At 41.6% G+C, this 26,528-nt stretch overlaps 1 protein-coding gene across 1 annotated transcript in view; it reads right to left on the minus strand.

Moving 5' to 3' along the window:
• Positions 1-10,623: 10,623 nt before the first annotated feature.
• Positions 10,624-26,528, minus strand: part of LOC115081104 (extracellular calcium-sensing receptor-like) — a 72,504-nt gene continuing 56,599 nt past the window's right edge. The window contains exon 5 of the mRNA XM_029585617.1: positions 10,624-11,597. Coding sequence (XP_029441477.1) covers positions 10,675-11,597 — 923 coding nt within the window. The 3' untranslated portion in view covers positions 10,624-10,674. The remainder of the gene's footprint in view (positions 11,598-26,528) is intronic.

Here is a 26,528-nt window from a genome sequence, read left to right on the forward strand (position 1 = left end):
TAGCTTGCTTATTGCGGCAGTTACTACCCCTAACTAATTAAGCTAGATATTTCACTTAGATGCAGTTCCAACACTGCTCTCTACATTAATGGTGGAGGTGGAGGGGAAACAGAATCAAAAGGTTACTAAGAGCCAAGAGTAACAGATAAGTATGAGAGAAAAAAAAAAAAGTGCGAAACTTGCTGGGCAGACTGATGGGCCATTTGGTCTTCTTCTGCCGTCATTTCTATGTTTCTATACCTGCCCATTTAATCCAGACCCCTAAAACACCTCAAAGATGCCTGAAAACAGTTTTATTTACACTTAGACCTCCTCATTAGCAGAAGTAAAGTCATGTGGCACTAGAACTGGGTGTGTACCCAGGTGCATACGAACTTACCCACTCATCTCTTGGCCCTATTCTGGCATGCCCACACCCTGCCCACATCACGCCCCACCCTTTTTTCTCTGAAGTGAGATATTTGTGCATTGGGAATTGTACATGCATGTGTTCTACATGTGCGGACTTCTCACGATTGTGGCGCATGCACGACTTTTAAAATTCACCTTCAAGACAGGAGATTACATCTTTGAGAATGATAGCATTACCTAACATACAGGTCAATACAGTAAAGTGCGGCCGCAGTTACCCTGCTCCTAACCCGCTTTCTAACCACTTTTCGGCCGCGTTAGCCCTTCCTGCGATACACAATCCCCTTTAACCTACTCTTACCGCATCCTTAAATCACCGGGTAACCCCTTCCACCCGCGGCATGTATATTACATGTAAACGATCGAATTAGCTATTCCCTCCCATACAGTAACGTGTGCCCCAACTATCGCTTTTTTACCCTGCCGTTTTGCCGCGCGTTAACCTGCTAGCTTACTGCCTACCCTTACCCCTGCGTTAGAGGCAGGGGTAAGGGTAGCGGCAAACTTTCCCCCAGCCCCCGCTCACCTGCCCTGGCCGCGTCCATGGGTGCTGGTCTCCGGGGCAGCCCCAGTCCTCTCCCCTCCTCCCGAAGCAGCGAAAGCGGAAAAAAAAGCGAAAAAAAAAGCAAAAAAGCGGAAAAAAAAGTTGGCAAGAGAGAGAGGGGAGAGAGGACGGGCAATCCTATGCTCAGGATTGCCAGTCCTCTCTTCCCTCCTCCCGAAGCAAGGCTCGAAAAGCAGCCTTGCTTTTCAGGAGGAGGGGAGAGAGGACTGGCAGTGAAAAGCAACGAAGCGACTTACTTTTTTTGCAGCCCCCCTCCGGAGACGGACATCGGCGACGAGGAACCGCGGCTCCCCTGCCTCCAGCTGCCCGCGAATATAGATGCATCGCACGGGTGAAAGTGGCCCCTGTGCGTGCAAATGGCCGCTCAAGACATGACGTCACATGCCGTGACGCCAAACGTCATGACGTCACATCTTGAGTAGCCCAATTGCACGCACAGGGGCCGCTTTTGCCTGTGCGATGCGTCTATCTTCGCGGGCAGCTGGAGGCAGGGGAGGGGAGCCGTGGTCCCTCGTCGCCGATGTCCGTCTCCGGAGGGGGGCTGTAAAAAAAGTAAGTCGCTTCATTGCTTTTCACTGCCAGTCCTCTCTCCCCTCCTCCCGAAAAGCAAGGCTGCTTTTCGTGCCTTGCTTCGGGAGGAGGGGAGAGAGGACTGGCAATCCCGGGCGTAGGAGAACCGTCCACTTCCTGGTACCTGTCATTTCAAATGTCATTTGAAATGACATTTGAAATGACAGATACCAGCGTATCCGTGAAGCGTTAGGCCAGCGCACCCAGGATACTGTATAGCGCTCTATACAGTAAAATGGGTTGCGCGGGCCTAACGCTTCACGGACGCTTCTTAGACGCAGCTTGCATTTGCAAGCTATTTACATACAGTATCCAGCGGTAGGTGAGCTGGACTGTGCGTGCGGCAACCGCAGGTGTGCCCGGCACTAACGCAGCTCTCTCTACCGCTCCTTACTGTATCGGCCCAATAATGGTCTGAGGAAGTAAAGGAGAACATTCATGTTGAGAAATCGAAATTGCTTATGATTTAGAAGGGTTGACCTTTAACGTACGGAGGAGGAGCCAGTTTGCAATCAGATGGAAACAATTATTAAAGTTGCTATAGAAGATGATGTTTTAGTATTGAAAAATGCAGCTATCTGGATATCAGCTATCTGGATATCAGATACCAGATATCTGGATATCAGCTATCTGGATATCAGAAGACAGAAATCCTTCTTATCTCCCCCGACCACTCGACCAGCACCGATCAAACATTCCCCAACTCCCAGACCACTCAAGTAAGAGACTTAGGAACCAGATCCTAGGCATCATATAGTGGATAATACTTTGAAATTGTCGGCTTAGTGTGCTGTGGTAGTCAAAAAAGCAAACAATGTTAGGAATTATTAGGAAGGGAATGGTGAATTAAACAGAGGATGTCATAATGCCTCTGTATCACTCCATGGTGAGACCGCACCTTGAATACTGTGTTCAATTCTGGTCGCTGCATCTCAAAGATATAGTTGCGATGGAGAAGGGTGACAAATGATAAAGGGGATGGAACTGCTCCCCTGTGAGGAAAGACTAAAGAGGTTAGGGCTGTTCAGCTTGGAGAAGAGATGGCTGAGGGGGGGATATGATAGAGATCTTTAAAATCATGAGAGGTCTAGAACAGGATAACATGAATTGGTTATTTACTCTTTCAGATAATGGAAGGACTAGGGGGCATCCATGAAGTTAGCATTTAGCACATTTAAAACTAATTGGAGAAAATTGTTTTTCACTCCACGCACAATTAAATCGTGGAATTTGTTGCCAGGGGATGTGGTTAGTACAGTTTAGCAAGGTTTGGATAAATTCTTGGAGAAGTCCATTACTTGCTATTAATCAAGTTGACTTAGAAAATAGCTACTGCTATTACTAGCATCAGTAGTGTGGGATATACTTAGTTTTTGGGTATTTGCTAGGTACTTGTAGCCTGGCTTGGCTACTGTTGGAAACAGGATGCTGGGCTTGATGGACCCTTGGTCTGACCCAGTATGGCAATTTCTTATGTTCTTATGTTCTTACCATCTGAATTTAAAGAAATCAATCAACAATATCACCAAGGACTGTTTCTTTAAGCTTCAAGTTCTGAAAAGACTCAAACCCCTTCTTCATTTCCAGGACTTTAGAACTGTCCTCCAGTCAACGCTGTTCTCTAAAATTGACTATTGCAACACTCTCCTCTTGGGGCTCCCCATCTCCGCCACCAAACCACTACAGATGCTCCAGAATGCAGCAGCTAGAATCTTAACCAACACTAACCGGGGAGGTCATATCACTCCCATACTCCAAAACCTGCACTGGCTGCCAATAAAATACAGAATCTTGCACAAGGCACTCACCATAATCCACAAAACCACCCACAATCAACTACCACTAAACCTTCAGATCCCATTCAAACTATACTCATCCACAAGACCCATCAGAGAAGCATATAAAGGAAGCCTACAAGTCCCACCAACTAAATCCACACGTCTAACTTCCACCAAAGAACGTGCATTCTCCACAGCGGGCCCCGTCATTTGGAACAACTTGCCGACTGACCTAAGATTGGAACCCTGCCTTCTAACCTTCCGGAAAAAACTTAAGACTTGGCTCTTCCTACAAGCCTTCCCTTAATTTCTAAATTGTCAACATACTTCTCAACCAGACTCAGCCCAATTGACTAGACTCTCGGACCAGTCCCAGTATATACATATGTATTTAACCTCTAGTTTTTGCTGTCCTTTTACTTCCTGGCTACTCTAGCCCCCAAGTTCAATCTCCTTGTTATATATAACTGTGCTTTAGCCTTCTTGTTAAATGGTTATTTAGTTAGTCCCTAAGTTCCATGTAAACCGGTTTGATATGAATCTTTTCATGAAGGTCAGTATAGAAATGTTAAATAAATAAATAAATAATAAAAAAAAAATATCACTGGCATATAGAGAGAGCCTAAACCCACAATTCTGAATCAATGTAGGAAGTGATGAATTGAAACAATTAAAATATACAGTTAAAAAAAAGATGGGAAAGATTGAACCTTGTGAATGGTGTTGTAATTTTAGTATGTTTTGACGATAAATTTATGATTGCGTTCCAAATTTTAAAAAATCCAGGGGAGTGTATAGAGAACTCTGTGGGTTCCTACTGAGGGGAATAGTCCAACTTTATAGGCGGAAAAGATATAGTATAAGAGCAGGTGTTAGTTCCCCCATGAGGAAGTCTGAGATGATGAGCTCCTGCCACCATCTTAAGTTGTGGAATCTTTAGTTGACCCTCCCAGGGGCATCATGTTCCTGTTGCTGTTCTCTTTTTGATTTATTTTCTTGGGAAGAACCTTGGAGTGTCTTGGATTGAGAACAAGGTAAAGAAAGGAGACAGCATACCTTCATCTGTTTTTTCCTCCCTTCCTGCCTGTTTGGTTTCCCCATTTTTCTTGAAGAACATTCTTTTTTGTTCTTTGCCTGAGTACCTTAGGGCCCATAACTCAATCCTTTAACATCAGAGGAAGTGATGTCTCTCATAGAAACAGAACTGGAGAAGAAGGAGTAAGGAATGAGAGGAGAAGACCAGTGGCATCATTCAGGTGTGTCCACTTTGAAAACAGAGTTGTGATGTTAGTATGCTTTGTAAGATAAATTTATGACTGTGTCCTAAATTTAAAAAATCCAGGTGACAATGTAGAGAACTCTGTGGGTTCCTACTAAGAACATAAGAAATTTCCATGCTGGGTCCATCAAACCCAGCATCCTGTTTCCAACAGAGGCCAAACCAGGCCACAAGAACCTGGCAAGTAGCCAAACACCAAGAAGATCCCATTCAACTGGTGCAATTAATAGCAGTGGCTATTCACTAAATATATTTGATTAATAGCAATTAATGGACTTCTCCTCCAAGGAGAATAGTATAACTTTATAGGAGGAAAAGGTATAGTATTAGAGCAGGTGTTAGCTCCCCCATGAGGAAGTCTGAGATGATGAGCTCCTGCCACCATCTTAAGTTGTGGAATCTTTAGTTGACCATCCCAGGAATTGCATGTTCCTTTTGCTCTTCCTCTTTGCTTTATTTTCTAGGGAAGGTCCCTGGTGTCTCTTTGATTGAGACAAGGATAAAGAAAGAAGACAGGGTACCTGTATTTATTATGATTTTGGAAACCTTTTATTTTGAGGAGGGATATTTTTCCTTCTTTCCTGCCTTTTATTTGGTTTCCCCCCTTTTTTTTTTTTTGAGAACTTTCTTTTTTGTTCTTAGCCTGAGTACCCTAAGGCCCACGACTCAATTCTTTAACATTAGAGGAAGTGATGTCTCTCACGGAGAGAGAACCATAGAACCATTAGTGTCTTCATGGAGGAATGAATCAACATTCATTCCAAGGAAGAAGGAGTAAGGAACAAGAGGAGAAGACCAGGGCATCATTCAGCTGTGTCCATGTCATCTCAATGAGATTAATAGGAAGAAAGGAGCAGAAATGCATCAACCAGGTCTGATGTGAAGGACAGAGAAGAACAAAGAGTAACTGAGGTAAAGTTATACAAAATGGGACTTTTAACTAAAACAACTAAATTGGATTAGAATCCTTCCCACCAGCTATGGAATAGCTGTCACACAAGCCTCAATGCTTGTGTGACAGACCCTCCTGGTCTGGCCACCAGATGTCACTATCCCTGAAATTTTAACACTCTAGTAAAGGGCCATCCATATCCCTCAATCCCTCCCAACTGGAGGATCTAGATTGGATGCCTGAAGACTATTTATCCCAGCCATTTAAGACACTAGGGGTTCAGTTTGAGAAAGCAAGGATGTTTGTTTTTCACTATGGTGAGGCCTACCCACTTTACCCAGAAGGAGTTTCTTTTAGAAGTGATACCTCATCATGCACTCCCTACCTGAGGGTCCTTCTTCTATTAATTTGCAGAGACATAGATTTTTAAGCCTGATACTCTTTAGGGGCAAATGGGCTCTCACCAGGGGAGCCTACTCTAAACCTAGGTAGGCAAGCCCCAGTGATGGATCCTGCTGCGAGAGACAGTGAAGACAGAAGTTGTATCCAGTTTAACCCTAAAGTATTTTTAAGACTTAAGCAGAGTGGGGAGGTTTTTGGAGCCCCATTTCCCACCGGGATTATAGAGCTGATAACTTGCCTGATCCCACTGAATTTTCTCTGAGAGAGTCCCACAGAACATCAGTGAATAAATGATGAAAGAATTACTAAGGAAGGAAGAACAAGAGGAGGAGACTCCAACTGGATCTCCAAAAACACAAGGGAGCAGGAGGTGACCAAAGGTAGGATTTTTGCAGTAAAGTTGGGAACCCACTAGGGTTCCCTCAGAGCCACAGGGTACTCTGCACACATTAAAATCACCATGAGGCTACCCAGATGCCTGAAAAAAGGACAGCGAACTACCTAAAACCACACATGTACCAACATTCAGATGAAACTTCAATATTAGGAATGGATGGACTTTAATTTTCCAGTATCAATAGGCAAACTTTTATTGAACACCCAGACCTGGTCCTGTCTGAATTCTTACAGCTTCTCACTTCGTAGAAAGCACCAATACAGTTTACACACTGGCAACGTTTTAACAGCACAGGGCTGGTTCAAGGGGATTAGGCACTTTCGGCACCTTCTGCCTTGCAAACCCCCCCCCCCCCCAATCACGCCACCACTCGGTTGCGCTGCTACCCCCGGTCTCGGCCCCTACTCCCTCATTCTCAGTTTTTTGAGCTGTGAGCAGGTTGGGTGCTGCTTGCAGCCCGACAATCGCAGCCCCACATGGCTCATGCCCATTAATGGTCGGTGCCTTAGGCCTAGGCCTAATTTGCCTAGTGCTTCCACCGGCCCTGTTGTAGCATAATTATTAGTGCTGTTTACAATGGACTTTAATGTTTGATTAATATTAAATAAACATTAAATAAACTTTAATGTTTGATTAATGTTTAATTAAGGCCAGGGCTTCTCTCTCCCCACCCGGGGAGACCTCGGCGACGACAAACGCGGCGGAAATCGTAAGCGCAGACTCTTCTTCTTTTAACCTAAAAGAAAACACCGTGCCGCGCCGAAAACGCGAGCCCCGCCCACCGATCCAGCTCCTCCAATAGGAGCCAGCCCTTTGAGGGGCTTTAAATTTGTATCCAGCCAGGCGCCGCGCGCCGAGCGTCACGCGCCGAAGGAGCGCGACAAAGGGGCCTGCCCCTTTGTTTCGCCCCTTAGGTTCGCCCCTCGCTCTCCCGAGCAGTTGTCCCACCATCAGAAGAGAACTTCCCTGCTGGCGTTCTCTTCTGGCCGCGACTCACCTGCCTCACAGCCGGCCACCTCCACCTCATCGGCGCCGCCCCGCCCGGGACCCAAGCCCTGCCGACCACAGAGATCGAGGCCCTGCCTCCCTGCACTCCGACCCGACCCGCAGACCACGTGGGAACCGCCGCCACCAATCAGAAGCAGTCCCAAGCAGGAACTGACAAAAAAAAAATAAAAAAAAAATGGTAAGCCCTTTACATTCGGGCTCCTTCCCTGCCGGCGTTCTCTTCTGGCCGCGACTCACCTGCTTCACAGCTGGCCACCTCGACCTCAGCGGAGCATATATACATATATACTAGCAAAACCGCAGTTTCAAACAAATACTCCTACGCCTCTCTGAAACCTCCATCCATTCGTCTTCCAGCACCCACTATATCTTCTTCGTCCAGCAGCCACGCATTCTTCTTCATCCAGCAGCCACGCATTCTTCTTCATCCAGCAGCCACGCATTCTTCTTCATCCAGCAGCCACGCATTCGTCCTCATCCAGTAGCCACACATTCTTCTTCATCCAGTAGCCACGCATTCTTCTTCATCCAGCAGCCACGCATTCGTCCTCATCCAGCAGCCACGCATTCTTCTTCATCCAGTAGCCACGCATTCTTCTTCATCCAGCAGCCACGCATTCGTCCTCATCCAGAAGCCACGCATTCATTTTCAACCAAAAGCCACGCATTCATCTTCATTCAGCAACCACTTCAACCTGCAGCCACTCATCCCTCCTTCATCAAACAGCCTCTCATCCATCTTACTTCAAGCAACCTACCCTACTCATCTCCATCTTACAACTTCAAGACAGACATTTTTAAAGACTCCGGACGGGATCAAATCAATTAAGATTCAACCAGCATCCACCTAAAACCCTCTTTTAGGCTCCCAATTCATCACAAACCAGTCACTATAACACCTACTTCATCCTCTGAACTCTCTCAAGGATTCAATACCACCCACCAGCACCTACTCTCCAGCACTCTACTCTCCAGCACCTACTCTCCAGTCTCAAGCTAAAGCACTATATTTTCGCTGATGACATTCAGATAATTCTTCCCATCTCAGAATCACTCCAAAAAACCTGGGCTCATTGGAACAACTGCTTACTATCTATCAATTCCCTGCTATCCAGCCTCAACCTTATACTCAACAAAAATAAAACAGAAATCCTCATCATCTCTCCTGACGAAAACCACACACTCTTCAACATCCAAAGCTCAACACAATCCACTATACCACCCTTAAACCACTCACCTTCAGTCAGAGACTTAGGGGTGCGCATCGACGATCAATTCAACCTTAAATCTTTCATTAACAACACAACCAAAGAATGTTACTTCAAACTCCAAGTGCTAAAAAATCTGAAACCACTCCTTCACTTCAGCGACTTCCGCTTAGTAGTCCAGTCCATAATTCTGTCCAAGTTAGACTACTGCAATTCTCTTCTGCTAGGTCTTCCGTTTTCATCCATAAAACCCTTACAGATGGTACAAAACGCTGCAGCGAGGCTTCTCACCAACACCAACAAAAGAGCCCACATCACTCCAATTCTGCTCTACCTCCACTGGCTTCCCATAAAAGCTAGAATCACCTTCAAGACATTATCAATGATCCACAAGGATATTATGGGAAGCGCTCACCTAAATCTTACCTCGCAACTCCGCCTTCACACATCAAAAAGACCTATCAGATATAATTATAAAGGTTCTTTATATGCTCCCCCGATTAAAACTTCGCTAGCAAAACGAGCACTCTCCACTGCTGGGCCCTCCCTATGGAACTCATTACCGCCAGATCTTCGTCTTGAAACCTGCCATCTCACCTTCAAGAAAAACCTCAAAACGTGGCTCTTCCGACAAGCCTATTCGGAATCGCAGAAACAATTCGACACAGGTCAAAGAGCAAAATAGCACAATATAAAGTCCACTACCGACTTTATACCCTTAGGACCTTCAGGACCTTATCTGGACAGTCCACCCACCTGCTATGAAAAACCATCTCTTGAAGCATCAGCTTTCTAGCTCATGCTCTTCCCATAGTTATTTTATTTTATATATAGTTTTTACGTTTAATATCTAATATTTATTGACCTACGTTCTTTTGTTCAATAATTTGTTGTTTGTTTAATGTTACGCTGCACGTTCTCTGTTCAATACTTTGTCTATTGTTTAATGTAACGCCTTACCGGCGACAGTTTTGTTATATGGAAACCGACTTGATTTGATATGTATATCGAGAATGTCGGTATATAAAAACCCTAAATAAATAAAATAAATAAATACTGGTTTAGATGATGGTACAATGCACAGGACCTAGAAGAGTAATCTTCCATTGTCAGGAAATTCTGCACACTGAGTAAATTAACATTAAAAGGCAAATTTTAAAAGCCCTACACGCTTCAAAGATGGGAGATATGCGCAGAGGTTGGGCTGGCACATGTTGCATGGATTTTAAAAGGTGCCCAAGTACGCGTATCTCCCGGTACACACACAAAAACGTTTTTTCAAAAAAGAAGTGGTCCTTGGGCACGGTCTGGCAGGGAGTGGGCATTCCTGGATTTATGAATGAAACCAGGGCATAAATACTTACGCGCAGAGGCACGTGCCAGGGTCCCCTACCATGTATCGTTACTTCTGCTATGGATAACGTGTAAGTAATAAAATAAAAAAATCTAGGCTAGTCAGCGGGGTTTTAAGGGTTGGAGCTAATGGGGTAAAAGGGAGGCTATTTAATTAGGGGGGTTAAGAAGCCCTATTCTTTACCTGGGCCAACTGGGAACGAACTGGGGAAACTGGTAATTGCATCGGCACGCGTCTACTAAAATTCTACCAATTTACACAGTAGAAGCAGCATTTGCATGCACATGAACAGCCTACTTTATACCATGCAGGCATATACGTGTATATGTTCTAAAATAGCTGGGTCTCTGGGCGTAAGCTGGCATACGCACGTACATATGTGCCCACACTCCGGTATCAAAGTTATCCTCTAAGAGAGGACTGTAACCTCTAACATTGTGTTTGAGGGGTGATTCCTGGGACCTAGAGGGAACACCTAAGTTCTAAGGAATATTTATTGATCGATGGTGCCTCATGTACTCTCTTTGGCCTTATTCAAATCCAGTCTAAAACCCCTCCTTTTTGATGCCACTTTTACCCCTTTACAACCTGATAATTTCTCTTTCAGCTTTATTGATTTTAACCCTTTTCTTAATAAATGAAATTCCCAATGTTTCTTTTACATTGAATGTTGGTCTTGATTAGATTGTAAGCTCTATGGAGCAGGGACTATCTCTTATGTGTTTTTGCACAGCACTGTGTACATTGATTAGCACTATAGAAGTGATAAATAGTAGCAGTACTGGTAGAAGCGACGGGGGTACAATAAAATTACTTTGCATTTTTTAGGTTCCCTGTGGTTTTCCCCATTAGGAATTCCTTGGTGTTCATCTCTGGTCTGATTAGGATAATATAACATTTGGGGAAGAATATACAACCCAACAACCCAGCACTGGAGGACAAAATTGCAAATATTTCCACAGCCACCGTGTACTTCCCTCTTGTGCTTAGGTAAGCAGGGATGAAAGAGAGCCAGACAGCAATGAATATAAGCATGCTGAAGGTGATGAACTTAGCCTCATTAAAGCTGTCGGGTAACCTTCTAGCTAAAAAGGCTACAATGAAGCTGATAGAAGCCAAAAGCCCCATGTATCCCAGCATGCACCAGAATGCAATCAATGAACCTTCGTTGCATTCAAAGATTATCTTCCCCATCTGAGATTTCATGCTCATTTGGGAAAACGGGGGAGCCACGATCAACCAAGTGACACAGATGAGGACTTGGACCAGGCTGCAGGCTAACACCAAGGTGCTGGGCAGTTGTGGTCCTACCCATGACCTTAGATTGCTGTTTGGCTTGGTGGCCTTGAAGGCTATAGTCACTATGATGGTCTTGGCCAACAAGCAGGAGATGCAGATGACGAATACAACACCAAATGCAATCTGACGTACCATGCAGACTAGGTTTGTGGGGCGGCCAATGAACACTAATGAGCAGCCGAAACACAGGATAAGGGCCAATAGCAGGAGGTAGCTCAGTTCACGATTATTCGCTTTCACAAGTGGAGTGTGGTGTTTCCAGATGAAAACTGTAAGTATAGCGGCTGGCACCAGGGCTCCTAGCACTGAGGTAACAGCCAGCGTCACGCCCAGGGGTTCTTGGTAGGACAGAAACTCAATGGACTTCTCCTGGCATCCGTCATTTCTCTTGGTGGGCCATTGGTCATCAGGGCATTTCATGCAATCTGTGGCATCTGTAGGTAAAAAGAGATTCCATGTGTGGCTTAGATCAGGGAAAATTATTACAGAAATAAAATGAGAAAGTAAGCATGATTCATCTTTACAGAGGCATTATCCTTTGCCAACTCCGTTTTGCCAGAACTTGTTGAGTTTTAAGTATGAGAGGGATAGTAAATTGCTGGGCTCCGATTACTTTCTACCAGGACTTTAACCCCTAACCAGTGACTCACAATATGATCAGATACCTGATTCCGCGAGATTCTGTAATGGGAGAGTATTTTTTGGATTTGAGATTAATGAACTGCTACTTGTTACCCCTCTGCTACCTTCTCTCCAACCTCTGCCTAAAGTTTTTCCTGTATGCCAACGACGTTCAAATCCTCATCCCTATCCAAGAATCCCTCCCCAAAACCCTACAATTCTGGGAATCATGTCTTGCCTCTATCAATACATTTCTCTCCAACCTTCATCTCGCAACAAAAACGGAAATCCTTACCATTTCCAATCCCACACTCCGCACGCTTACAACACTAAGCAGCTCTTCCCCTCACATAGATGCACCCACTCTCAATGTGAGAGATCTCGGTGTCTCTCTTGACCAACAGCTAAATTTCAAACATCATATAAACAACACCATAAAAGCAGGCTTTTACAAACTCCACATCCTCAAAAAACTTAAACCTCTCCTACATTACCAAGACTTCCGCACAGTCCTACAGACCACTATACTATCCAAACTGGATTACTGCAACTCTTTACTTCTGGGCCTCCCCTTTTCTACGATCAAACCCCTGCAAATGTTGCAAAATGCCATGGCTAGAATTCTTACAAATACCCGCAAAGCCAACCATATCACCCCTATCCTAAAGGACCTTCATTGGTTACCCATCTCTTCTCGCATAAGATACAAAACCCGTACCATTCTCCACAACCTACTATACAACAATAATCACACCTGGTTTGAGAATGCGCCACATTTCCACTCCTCCAGTCGTCCATCCAGATCCAATCTTGCAGGAACCCTCTACACTCCCACCCTCAAAACTACACACCTCACTTTCACGAGAGAAAGAGCCTTCTCCATTGCCGGTCCCTCCCTTTGGAATACCTTGCCCACTGAACTCCGCTTAGAACCTTGTCTGCGCATATTTAAAAAAGGAATCAAGACATGGCTCTTTAAAATGGCCTATCCAGATGTGGACCAAACATAGCTCAGACCACTGTTACTATGACACCCCCCTCCAGGACTCCTCTCTCCTGTCTATCTCATAATGAACACAGTTATCCCATCCCTTTGTCCGTTTCTCACAATGTACATAGTAATCTCCTCCCTTTGTCCGGTTCCCTTGACCCCCTAATCCCCAGTTGTTTGCTCCAGTCATTTACGCTTCCATGTGTAGCCCCACTCAATAATATGTATATTTTTTAAATCTATCTTGTATATTTACTTATAAAATATGTTCCATTTATCCATGAATCCTTTCATGTACTCTCATGTATCCATCAATATAACATGTACATATATCGATTTTCCCTTATAACATGTACATTTATTATTTCATGTATATATATTAAGAAAACAAAGAGGTAGGTGATCTATGATAGCTGTCAGGAAAACAAAAAAGAATAGATGCCTCAATCTTTTTCCAATGTTTATTAAAACAGTACGTGTTCGCGAAATGCCCGACTCAGGCCGAGTTTTGCAGCTTGACAGCCGCTGCCTCAGGGGCTACAATAGAACCAGATAAAAATCATATAAGGATTACATCAATATTTTAAATTAACACCAATAATAAACAACATCATTAAGATCTTATAAATATTAACAAGTTTTTATAAAAAATAAAAATCTTTTTTAATTATCACTAAGATCTCAGATATTAAAAATTACAAAAATGCTATTAATGTTCAGGTGGTGACAACAACCTTTTGTGCAGAAAATAAAAGTGTAAAATCCTCATTATTACTTAAAATAAATAAATAATCCTTATTCTCCTTGCAAATCTTAAGGATCTATTGGCTCCTTCAGCATTGCCAATTAAGATTGCTTCTGATGTGAGACCCCCAGGCCATCGCCCATGTGGCAGCTGCTCAGTGTGCAGAGTAAATATGAGGACGGATGTTTTACATATACCGGGACAAAATGTAGAATTTAAACTCAGTTCCTTCACCAATTGTAAAAGCAAAGGAGTAGTTTATGCGGTCATTTGTCCCTGTGAAAAATACTACATTGGCAAAACCATTAGGGAGTTCAATAAACAGATATTGGAACATAAAAGTAGTATTAAAAGAAGTATTAGATCTAAACCTTTAGTTGATCATTCTTTGGAATGTAACCACAAATTTGAGCAATATAGGTTCTGTGTCATCAAACAACCTAAATTGAACTGGAGAGGAGGCAATTCTGATAAATTGCTATTACAAATCAAACAAAAATACATATATGAGTTAAATACAATGACACCAAATGGGTTGAACATGGAGACTGATTTCTCAGTTTTTTTGCAATTTGTTTTGCATATACTACTGTGTTTTTCAGTGTTGGTTGTTTAAAATTTTTTTTTTAAATATTACATTTTTATAGGTAGTTCGCTGAATAAAATATTTTTATGGTTTTGGTTGTTTTTATAAAAATTTGTGATGCAGAAGTTTAAATACGTTTTAAATATTTTAATGTACATGTGGTGTTTTTTTTAGATATTAAAGGGTAGATTTTAAAAAACTGCGCAATCGCATACTTTTGTTTGCGTACCAGGCGCGAACAAAAGTACGCTGGATTTTATAAGATACGCGCGTAGCCACGCGTATCTTATAAAATCCGGGGTCGGCTCGTGCAAGGGGGTGCACATTTGTGCAACCTGCGCGCGCCGAGCCCAGTGCGCGTTGCCTGTTCCCTCCGAGGCCGCTCCGATTTCGGAGCGGCCTCAGAGGGAACTTTCCTTCACCCTCCCCCCACCTTCCCCTCCATTCCCCTACCTAACCCACCCCCCCCGGCCCTATCTAAACCCCCCCTTACCTTTGGGGCGGATTTTAAATGCCCTGCGCGCGTAAATCCGGGCGGATTTACGCGCGCAGGGCCCTCGTGCGCTGGCGCACCTATTTTGCATAGGCCGCCGGTGCGCGCAGAGCCCCGGGATGCGCGTAAGTCCCGGGGTTTTTTAAAAGGGGTGGGAGGGGGCATGTTGGGGGCATGGCCGAATGACGCAGCATTTCGGGGCGTGGCGCGGCGTTTTGGGGGCGGTGACGCGGGCGTGGTTTCGGCCCGGGGGCATTCCGGGGGCATGGCCGCAGCCTCCGGACCAGCCCCCGGGACCGGAACCGGAACACGGAGCGGGACAGCCAGCTGACGCGCGCAGATTTACGTCTGCTTTTCGGAGGCGTAAATCTTGGAATAAAGGTAAGGAGGGGGTTTAGACAGGGCGGGAGGGTGGGTTAGGTAGGGGAAGGGAGAGGAAGGTGGGGGGAGGGCGAAGGAAAGTTCCCTCCGAGGCCGCTCCGAAATCGGAGCGGCCTCGGAGGGAACAGGCAGCGCGCACTGGGCTCGGCGCACGCAGGTTGCACAAATGTGCACCCCCTTGCGCACACCGACCCTGGATTTATAAGATACGCGTGGCTATGCGCGTATCTTATAAAATCCAGGTTACTTTTGTTTGCGCCTGATGTGCAAACAAAAGTACGCGATCGCGCAATTTTTAAAAATCTACCCTTTTATTCCACGATTTACGCCTGCAAAAAGCAGACGTAAATCTGCATGTGTCGGCCGGCTGCTCCGCTCCGTGTTCCGGTCCCGGGGGCTGGTCCGGAGGCCGCGGCCACGGCCCCGGAACGTTCCCGGGACGAAACCATGCCCGCGTCGCCGCCCCCAAAACGCCGCGTCACACCCCCGAAACACCGCGTTGTTCGGCCATGCCCCTGACATGCCCCCTCCCGCCCCTTTTAAAAAACCCTGGGACTTACGCGCGTCCCGTGGCTCTGCGCGCGCCGGCGGCCTATGCAAAATAGGCGCACCAGCGTGCAGGGCATTTAAAATCAGCCCCTAAGTTCTTTTGATCAATCCCCCTTTTTTTATATTTTTGTCGTTTCTTAACTTTAATGACTGCTCTGGTGCCACACATTTTTTAAAATTTAATATATGCTTATGGTAACAGTGCTGCATTTCTTTAAATCTGTGCTTTCAGAATTGTAGTTTAATCCAGGTTTGATTGACAATAGGTATCGCTTAGACACGCCCACCCGAATGATTGACATGTTCATTACTTTGAATAATTTGATTTTTTAATTGTATAAGTAATCTTATTTAACAAAAGATTAGTATTTTTTGAACAAATTTGATAAGGTTTATGCATGATTGCATCTGGGTAGCGTTTCCGAAATTTGGCGCCAAAATCGACTATTTAAAATGGAGGATTCAGCGCGCACAGCATTGAATAAACCTAGACTGTGTGTGGTATGCTACCCAGGAAGGTAAGCTTTTAAATTTTTGGCTAACATTCTTTCTTACATTCATTTTCTAATATTTTATCTATTTTTTTCTAAATAGTACGGCACAAGAATGTGGCTTTGATGTTGAGATGTGGTGCGTTCAGAATTGTTTAGTGTTTAGCGGTATGCTATAGGTAGATTTGGACACGAAGATCCTTTTTATACTTTTTCATCACGTTGTCTCAAGCAATTATTCGCACTGTAGCTACATACTGTTGCAAAGTATATATTAGTACTTTTGTTAATAATCGGACATTATAATTGAGTTTCACATTTTTTATGAAATGTCGTTTTTTGCGATGCCGGTACAAGGAATTGGTTTTGATGCTGAGATGTGGTGCACTTAGAATTGTTAAGTGTTTAGCAGCATGTTACTTCACATTTTTTCATTACGTTTTTCCAAGCAGTTATTCGCATTCGAGCTATACACTATTGCAAAGTATATAAAAGACTCTTTGTTTACAATTGAATACCTCGATTGAATTTCATTTTTTATGATGTCATTTTTTGCGATTTTTTAGTCAACAAATATCAGATAAATAATTTTTATAGTTGGATCATTATTACAATATACTAATTTAAAACTTGTGGCTCATTTGAGCTTTATCAGGATTAATTTACACCACATGTACAATATTGATATATTGAACGCATTATAGGATATGTATTGCAAATAGTTTTGTATATATTTCTTTTAGCTGGTCAGACAATTGTTGCTCATTGGATGAAACTAAAATTGCTGAGTTTCATCTTTGAATTTGAAGTGTTCAAGGTAAAAACAATTTTTATGTTTGCAAGGAGAATAAGGATTATTTATTTATTTTAAGTAATAATGAGGATTTTACACTTTTATTTTCTGCACAAAAGGTTGTTGTCACCACCTGAACATTAATAGCATTTTTGTAATTTTTAATATCCGAGATCTTAGTGATAATTATTATTTTTTATAAAAACTTTTTAATATTTATAAGATCTTAATGATGTTTATTATTGGTGTTAATTTAAAATATTGATGTAATCCTTATATGATTTTTATCTGGTTCAATTGTGGCTGTCAAGCTGCAAAACTCGGCCTGAGTCGGGCATTTCGCGAACACGTCTCTGTTTTAATAAACATTGGAAAAAGATTTATTTATTTATTTATTTATTTATTTATTTAGAAACTTTTATATACCGGTATTAGTGGGGACATCATACCGGTTCACATACTAACAAAAGGCTTGGAAATACATATCAACAGGGAAAGAGAACTGGGCGGGGGGTTAACCAAAGGCAGTATGGAAGAATAGTTTAAAAGGAACAATGAAAAAAAAAACAAGAACCAGAACAATAGAATGAACAATTTACAAAATAATTATCTCCTTAATATAAGGAAAGGGAGGTCACCTGGGGGAGGTGTGAGAGATGGTGTGAATGGGAGGAACTATTCTGAGTAAACTTGGTTGAACAGAAGTGTTTTTAGTTTCTTTTTGAATTTGATCGCACATGGTTCAAGACGCATGTGGACGGGCAGGGAGTTCCAGAGAGCCGTACCAGCAATGGAGAGGGCGCGGTCGCGGGTGGAGGAAAGATGAGCTGTTTTCAAGGAGGGTACATGTAGGGTACCTTTGCTGGCAGATCTGGTAGCTCGAGTGGACAGGGGGGCATTGAAGGGAAGGTCAAGCCAGTTGGAGTTGTGGGTGTGGATAGACTTGTGTACTATGGTCAGAGTTTTGTAGTGTATATGGGAGAGGATGGGGAGCCAATGTAGATCCTTGAGGATAGGGGTAATGTGTTCGTATTTACGTGTGTTAGTGATGAGTCTTGCAGTGGCATTTTGCAACAATTGGAGAGGTTTTATCGTAGACATGGGGAGCCCTAGGAGGAGTGCATTGCAGTAGTCTAGTTTGGAGGTGAGGGTGGCTTGGATCACTGTGCGGAGATCTTGGGTGTATAGTAGGGGTCGGAGTTTTTTAAGAATGTTGAGTTTGAAAGAAACCGCTTTGAGAATAGAGTTGATGTGAAGTTTCATGCTTAGTTCGTGATCAGAAGAACTCCGAGGTCCCTAACGGATGGATGTGCTGAGAGAAGGTTAATTTTGGGGTCATTAGACAGGGGGGAGGAGGGGGGGGTTGCGAGGAGATGTGTAGGAGTTCAGTTTTATTAGCGTTGAGAGCAAGGTGAAGGTTGGTGAGGAGGGAGTTGATGGCTGCAAGGCAGTTTTCCCAGTGCTCTAGGGCGTCAGAGATAGAGTTGTGAATGGGAATAATTGATCTGAACCATCATCAGCGTAGAGATAGAATTTGAGTTTAAGGTCGGAGAGGAGCTGGCAGAGAGGGGTGAGGTAAATATTGAAGAGGGTTGAAGAAAGTGATGAGCCTTGAGGGACTCCTGTTGTAAAGGGTGTGAGGCAGATAGGTTGTTTCCAATTTTAACCAGAGAACTTTCTGTTTGAGAGATAGGATTTGAACCAGGCAAGGGCTATTCCTGAGATGCCAATGCTTTCTATCCGGTCAGGAGGTGGGTAGTGGCTGATGGTATCGAAAGCCGCCGAAATGTCGAGGAGGGCAAGGAGGTAGCTGTGGCCTTGGCCCAGGCCTCTGAGAAGATGGTCGGAAAGGGAGAGGAGTAAGGATTCGGTATTAAAGTGTTTCCTGAAGCCAATTGGGAAACATGGAGGATAGCATGATTTTCAAGGTAATCATGAGTTGTGAATTAACAACTTTTTCCATTAGCTTGGAAATAAGAGGGAGGTTGGAGATGGGGCGGGAAATTGGAGGGGTCTTTTGGGTCTAGGGAGGGTTTCTTAGGAGGGGTTGACAACTGCGTGCTTGAGTGAATCTGGGACCATCCCATGAGTGAGGAGCAGTTGATAGATATCAGCTATGGCTCTGGCTATAATGTTAGGGATGGCTATTAGGGCTTTAGGAGGGATGGTGTCCGTTGGGGTGAGAGGCATGGCTTAAGTTTTCGAAGGAGATTTATGATTTCTTTAGAAGAAGTAAAGTCAAGTGTGGCCATTGTGGGTTGAGATGATGAGGGGGACAGAGGGTAGGATGGTGGTGGGAACAATGATTGGAGAGGGGAAATCTGGAAAGGAGGTTGAGATTTTACTATGGAAGTAATTGGACAGTTTCCTTCACATTTGCCTGCAAGCCTCGGTGGTCTGGTATGGTGGGGGGGGGATAGAGGTGGTGAGGCTTGCGACATAGGAGAAGAGCACTTTGGGGTTGAATTTGTAGTCATGGATTTTTTTTGCAAGAAGTCTCGCTTTGTGTTTGAGGGTAGATTGTCTGTATTTGTGGTAAGGCTGTTTTATAGCTGGAGGAATGTTGCGGGGTTGGGTCCTTGCGCCATTTTCTTTCAAGTTTGTCTAAGAGTGCTTTTTAGGATTTTTAAACTCTTGGGTGTACCAGGGCTTGGAGGGTTTCGAGGAGGAATTATGACTCGTTCAGAGAGTGGGCATAGCTTATTGGCAATGTCTTCTGTAAGGCTAGGTCCAAGAAAACAAAGAGGTAGGCGATCTATGATACCGTCAGGTGAACACAAAAGGAATAGATGGCCGTTATCTTTTCCAAATACTTTATTGATGCAGAGACGTTCCAGATAAATTGCCCGACTCTGGCCGAGTTTCGCGGCCTTCTAGCCGCTGCCTCAGGGGCTACAAATAAACAATCAGTATTGAGCAAATAAATATCTCACAATAAATATATTATTAAGATCTTATAAATATTAAAAAGAAATTGATAATAAATCAATAAAACATCTTTTTTAAACATTATAAAGATCTAAATTTAAAATCAGGACTAATGAATTTCAATAAAAAAGTTAAAATAAATAAATACACATAGAAATAAATACATAAATAAATAACAGTGACGTTAGACAATAACCTTTAGACAATACTTTACCTCCAAAATTCAAATCATTAATAATGTTTGATCCACTCAAATCAGATAATGTGCCAACGATGATAAACAACTAGAAGAGAAATAACCACCATTGCAATATGTGTCAGTTTCACAAAAAACTTAATATACTTCAAACAACACTTACCACATATGCATATCTGAAAATATGATATTAAAATAAACCAGCACACCAAATAGTAAAAACTATTGTAAAAAATTAATTATATAAAAATCTGTCATAAACAAATCTATTATATAAAAATTATTATATAAAATACAATAAAACATTCAGCTAGAGAGTGTTTCTAACATCAGAGGATGTTCTGACTAAAAACAGAATATATAACAGCGAACTGCTAATGATGTATAAGATACTCACTTAATGATAAGCTACCGCTAAAAATAAAAAAAACGTAATATGCTATTAATTATAATAGAGGCTAACTATCAATGATACAAAAAACTTAGAAATATTGATGTTTAAAAATGTGTCTAAGCTCAATTTTGCATATGAACCACAATCTTCGCTATTTAAACTAGTATAAACCGCGCTTTGGTAGCCATTTTCAAATGCTAATTTGGCGCCAAAAATTCTTAACATTCTTGACAAACCAAAGCTAAGTAAGTTCTCAATTATATGGAAAAAAACTGTATAGATAGTATGAATTTGAATTTAAAATAGCAAAGGAATAGTTAATATATCGATTTTAACACTTCACTAAAATTATGCACTGCGGTCTAAGGAATTAGTGTTATCGGAATCCTCTCTAGTGCGAGCTAGTGATGGCTGTGTTTGTCGGCGTTGCAGGTTGCAGAAACCATGTTCATGTTATCTTTAGATCCAGAATTATATTCCAAAGTGTGATCTCTGCTGTGCAACAATTGCAAGCCTTGTCTCAATAAATAATTTAAAGCACCCAAATTCGAAGAATCAGATAGTGTCCTAAACAACAAAATATATGATTAAAAACTACTGCTAGAGTCAATAGCTGTTAGTAAGTGACTATCAATAATATATAAAACATCAAATATTGCAACATGTAGCATAAACTATTTAAAATTACCTTCACAACGATGGGGTCCAAACACAGATTTGTGTGTGTAAACCGCAGTTCTCTGCTATGCAGCTAATGTGAGCTGTCTTCGGTAGCCATTTTTAAAAGTGTCACTTTTGGCGCCGAAAAAAATATACAAAGGGGGCGTGGTTAGTATCTACTTGAAACTGTCAATCACAAAGGGGGTGTGGTTGGTGTCCCGTTCTTTACACTTTTTTCGGACTGTGCACTGCGGTACATGAAAACTTCCTTCAATGAAATAAGCATATTAAACTAATCAGAGGCTGTTAATATACAAACGTTGCCTTTCATATATTAACGTTCACAAAATGGGCGTGATAGTTTATCTAAATACTGATATTTCAATATAAATTGTAGAAACACTCTCCAGTGAAAAGAAAGTGGAACTTTAAATAACTACTGTTCACAACTTTCCTAACAACAATCCAATCTATTGGTGTGGTGTGTATTTCAATAATATAAAAATCAAAAAAGATATAAAAAAGCATATGTAATAAATATTACCAAAAATTAATTTAAAATTTCTTGTAAAAATTCACATGTCTATAGTGGTTGTACTCATAAATAACATAAATAAAATATATGGCACTAAAACAGTTGTAAAAGTGCTGTGGCACAAAAAGCAAAGATCATAAAAAAACTGACAAATCAGACTCCATATTTAAACCATGTGGTACTACAGTATTAAATTCAAAAATATATTTTTGCTCAATTTGTAGTAGCAATTTATCCAAGTCACCCACCTCTCCAGCTTAATGTGGTTGTTGGATCACACAGAATTTGAAATCTTCAAATTTATGACCATTTTCGATGCAATGATCAACCAACGGTTTTGAGCTTATATTTCTTTTAATACTGCTCTTATGTTCTAGAATCCGTTTGTTAAATTCTCTGATAGTTTTACCAACGTACAATTTGTTACATGGACAGATAGCTATATATACCACTCCTTTGCTTTTGCAGTTTGTAAAGGAGAAAAGTTTAAAATCTGTATTACATCCAGGTATCTTTAAAGAATTAGTCTTCATATTTACTTTGCATACTATGCAGTTCCCACATGGGCGGTGACCTGGCGGTCTTTTATCATAAATGATTTTCCTGGGTAAAGCAGAAGGTGCCAAGATATCTTTGAGATTCTTATCTTTCTTGTTGGCTATCTCTATTAGAACCACTCTCTTCATTTTTAGATATTTTCCTTAAAAAATATGTTTCAGAAACAACAAGCTATATCCGAGATTCTTCAGATTTTATTCTCACACTAGAATCAGTGGAGATTTCCGATGATTCAAATGACATTATTATGGTAACGTTAGACATAGAGTCATTATATACGAATATACCCCAAGCTGCAGCATTAGAGATCTTGACTCAATGTTTTCAGTCTCGTACAATACACAAGCGGATTCCATGTGAATTTTTGATGAAATAGCAATACTGGCATTGAACAAAAATTTTTCAGTTTCGATAGGAAAATCTATCAACAAATTAAAGGGGTCCGCAATGGGGTCTAAGATGGCACCCTCGGTAGCAAACCTTTATGTGGCACAATTTGGAAAAGGTCAATTTAAGATCACATATATTTAACGATAACATACTTCTTTGGAAAAGATTTATCGACGATGTTTTTTTATTGTGGAAAGGAAGCATGGAGAGATTGATTGAGTTTTTTAACTGGTTGAATTCGTTGGATCACAATCTCAGGTTACTATGAATCATAGTAATTACAAACTGCAAAAGCAAAGGAGTGGGTATATATAGCTATCTGTCCATGTAACAAATTGTACGTTGGTAAAACTATCAGAGAATTTAACAAACGGATTCTAGAACATAAGAGCAGTATTAAAAGAAATATAAGCTCAAAACCGTTGGTTGATCATTGCATCGAAATGGTCATAAATTTGAAGATTTTCAAATTCTGTGTGATCCAACAACCCACATTTAAGCTGGAGAGGGTGGTGACTTGGATAAATTGCTACTACAAATTGAGCAAAAATATATTTTTGAATTTAATACTGTAGTACCACATGGTTTAAATATGGAGTCTGATTGTCAGTTTTTTTTATGATCTTTGCTTTTGTGCCACAGCACTTTTACAACTGTTTTAGTGCCATATATTTTATTTATGTTATTTTATGAGTACAACCACTATAGGACATGTGAATTTTTACAAGAAATTTTAAATTAATTTTGGTAATATTTATTACATATGCTTTTTTATATCTTTTTGATTTTTATATTATTGAAATACACACCACACCAATAGATTGGATTGTTGTAGGAAAGTTGTAAACAGTAGTTATTTAAAGTTCCACTTTCTTTTCACTGGAGAGTGTTTCTACAATTTTATTGAAATATCAGTATTTAGATAACTATCACGCCCATTTTGTGAACGTTAATATATGAAAGGCAACGTTTGTATATTAACAGCCTCTGATTAGTTTAATATGCTTATTTCATTGAAGAAGTTTTTCATGTACCGCAGTGCACAGTCCGAAAAAAGTGTAAGAATCGGGACACCAACCACACCCCCTTTGTGATTGACATGTTTCAAGTAGATACTAACCACGCCCCCTTTGTGATATTTTTTCGGCGCCAAAAGTGACACTTTAAAAATGGCTACCGAAAGACAGCTCACATTAGCTGCATAGCAGAGACTGCGGTTTACACACAAATCTGTGTTTGGACCCATCGTTGTGAAGGTAATTTTAAAATAGTTTATGCTACATGTTGCAATATTTGATGTTTTATATATTATTGATAGTCAATTACTAACAGCTATTGACTCTAGCAGTAGTTTTTAATCATATATTTTGTTGTTTAGACACTATCTGATTCTTCGAATTTGGTGCTTTAAATTATTTATTGAGACAAGGCTTGCAATTGTTGCACAGCAGAGATCACACTTTGGAATATAATTCTGGATCTAAAGATAACATGAACATGGTTTCTGCAACCGCAACGCCGACAAACACAGCCATCACTAGCTCGCACTAGAGGATTCCGATAACACTAATTCCTTAGACCGCAGTGCATAATTTTAGTGAAGTGTTAAAATCGATATATTAACTATTCCTTTGCTATTTTAAATTCAAATTCATACTATCTATACAGTTTTTTCCATATAATTGAGAACTTACTTAGCTTTGGTTTGTCAAGAATGTTAAGAATTTTTGGCGCCAAAATTAGCATTTGAAAATGGCTACCAAAGCGCGGTTTATACTAGTTAAATAGCGAAGATTGTGGTTCATATGCAAAATTGAGCTTAGACACATTTTTAAACATCAATATTTCTAAGTTTTTTGTATCATTGATAGTTAGCCTCTATTATAATTAATAGCATATTACGTTTTTTATTTTTAGCGGTAGCTTATCATTAAGTGAGTATCTTATACATCATTAGCAGTTCGCTGTTATATATTCTGTTTTTAGTCAGAACATCCTCTGATGTTAGAAACACTCTCTAGCTGAATTTTTATTGTATTTTTATATAATAATTTTTATATAATAGATTTGTTTATGACAGATTTTTATATAATTAATTTTTTACAATAGTTTTACTATTTGGTGTGCTGGTTTATTTTAATATCATATTTTCAGATATGCATATGTGGTAAGTTGTTGTTTGAAGTATATTAAGTTTTTTGTGAAACTGACACATATTGCAATGGTGGTTATTTCTCTTCTAGTTGTTTATCATCGTTGGCACATTATCTGATTTGAGTGGATCAAACATTATTAATGATTTGAATTTTGGAGGTAAAGTATTGTCTAAAGGTTATTGTCTAACGTCACTGTTATTTATTTATGTATTTATTTCTATGTGTATTTATTTATTTTAACTTTTTTATTGAAATTCATTAGTCTGATTTTAAATTTAGATCTTTATAATGTTTAAAAAAGATGTTTATTGATTTATATAAATTTCTTTTTAATATTTATAAGATCTTAATAATATATTTATTGTGAGATATTTATTTGCTCAATACTGATTGTTTATTTGTAGCCCCTGAGGCAGCGGCTAGAAGGCCGCGAAACTCGGCCAGAGTCGGGCAATTTATCTGGAACGTCTCTGCATCAATAAAGTATTTGGAAAAGATAACGGCATCTATTCCTTCTGTAAGGCTAGTCCAGGAAGCTAAAGCTGTGTTAGGGTCAGAGCAGACTAGTCTCGGTAGGGAAGAAGATAATGCGTCTGCTAGTTCGTCGCTGGGGCAAGTTTTTCTAGATATTATGGTAGTGTGAGAAGTGTTGTTACTTGGTAGGGGTCTTTTAGCGGAGAGTCGGCCTATGAGGCAGTGGTCGGACCAGGGCACTGGGGTGCAGGTGGGTGTGTTAGTGGTCTGGAAGCTAGAGTTGATAAACATCAGGTCCAACGTATGACCGGCTTTGTGAGTTGGAGATGCTATGATTTGTCGGAAGCCTATGGCATGGAGGGATTGAATGAAGGTTTCGCATGATGCAGTGGGGGGGGGGGGGAGAGAATCAACATGAAGATTAAAATCACCGAGGATAATGGAGGGGGTATCGGTTTTTATCCATTCAACAATAAATTCAATTAGGGGAGAGGGGTTTGACTCGAGGATGGTAGGGGGAACGTAGACTAGACAAATTTGCAGGGCAGCTGCCCTAAAGAGACCTATTTCGAGTTTGGGTGGGGCGGCTATGTTGATGGGTTTAAGGTTCAAGTATTTCTTGGCTGCTAGGAGGAGTCCTCCTCCTCTTTTTTTGGGTCAATGGATAGGGAAGATGTCCTGGAAGGTTGATGGGAGTTGGTTTATGAGGACGGTGTCTGAGTCTTTGAGCCATGTTTCAGTGACCGCACAGATGTCTGGTGTGTAGTCCGTAAGTAGGTCATTAAGGATTGGTGTCTTTTTGGATAGGGATTGAGCGTTGATGAGTATTATGGAGAGGGTAGTGAGACCGAGGAATTGGGTCAGAGGCGAGGTGAGGATGGGGATAAGGGATTTGCGGAGGGGGGGTTGGGTGGCGGGGAAGGAGGGGAGGGGGAGGTAGTCTGGAGAGTGGGTGGTGGATGCGAGGGATTGCGTAAGTAGCCATTTTGGAACCGCTGGTAGTCGGGTGGGGTGGTGTAGTGGGAGATAAGGGGGGTGAAAAAGGTGGAGGGCAGTGGAAAGGGTGCAATATGGTGTAGCAAGTGATATACAGTGCAGCAGATGACATACAGTGATTAAAGTACATATAGCTACAAGGTACAAAGAACAGAATAGGGCACTTTGAGTTGCTCACCGATTGGCGAGAGTCAGTGTTGAGTGATAGTAGTAGGAGTAGTTTGTGAAGGAGATGGTCACGTTGCAAGGCTGTTCTATCTGAAGGTGCTAGGAACTTAGTTGGAGATTCGATACGGAAGTTGTGGCGAGAGTGTTGAGAAGCCCAAGTGCCCAAAGGGGGGGACGCACGAAAGGGCGCACTAAGAGGCAGGCTCCTTAGTTCGCGCTCCTTCGTGCACGTGACGCCCGGCGCGCGGCGCCGCTGTAGC

This window comes from Rhinatrema bivittatum, chromosome 19, assembly GCF_901001135.1.
Source record: "Rhinatrema bivittatum chromosome 19, aRhiBiv1.1, whole genome shotgun sequence".
Taxonomy (NCBI): Eukaryota; Metazoa; Chordata; class Amphibia; order Gymnophiona; family Rhinatrematidae; genus Rhinatrema; species Rhinatrema bivittatum.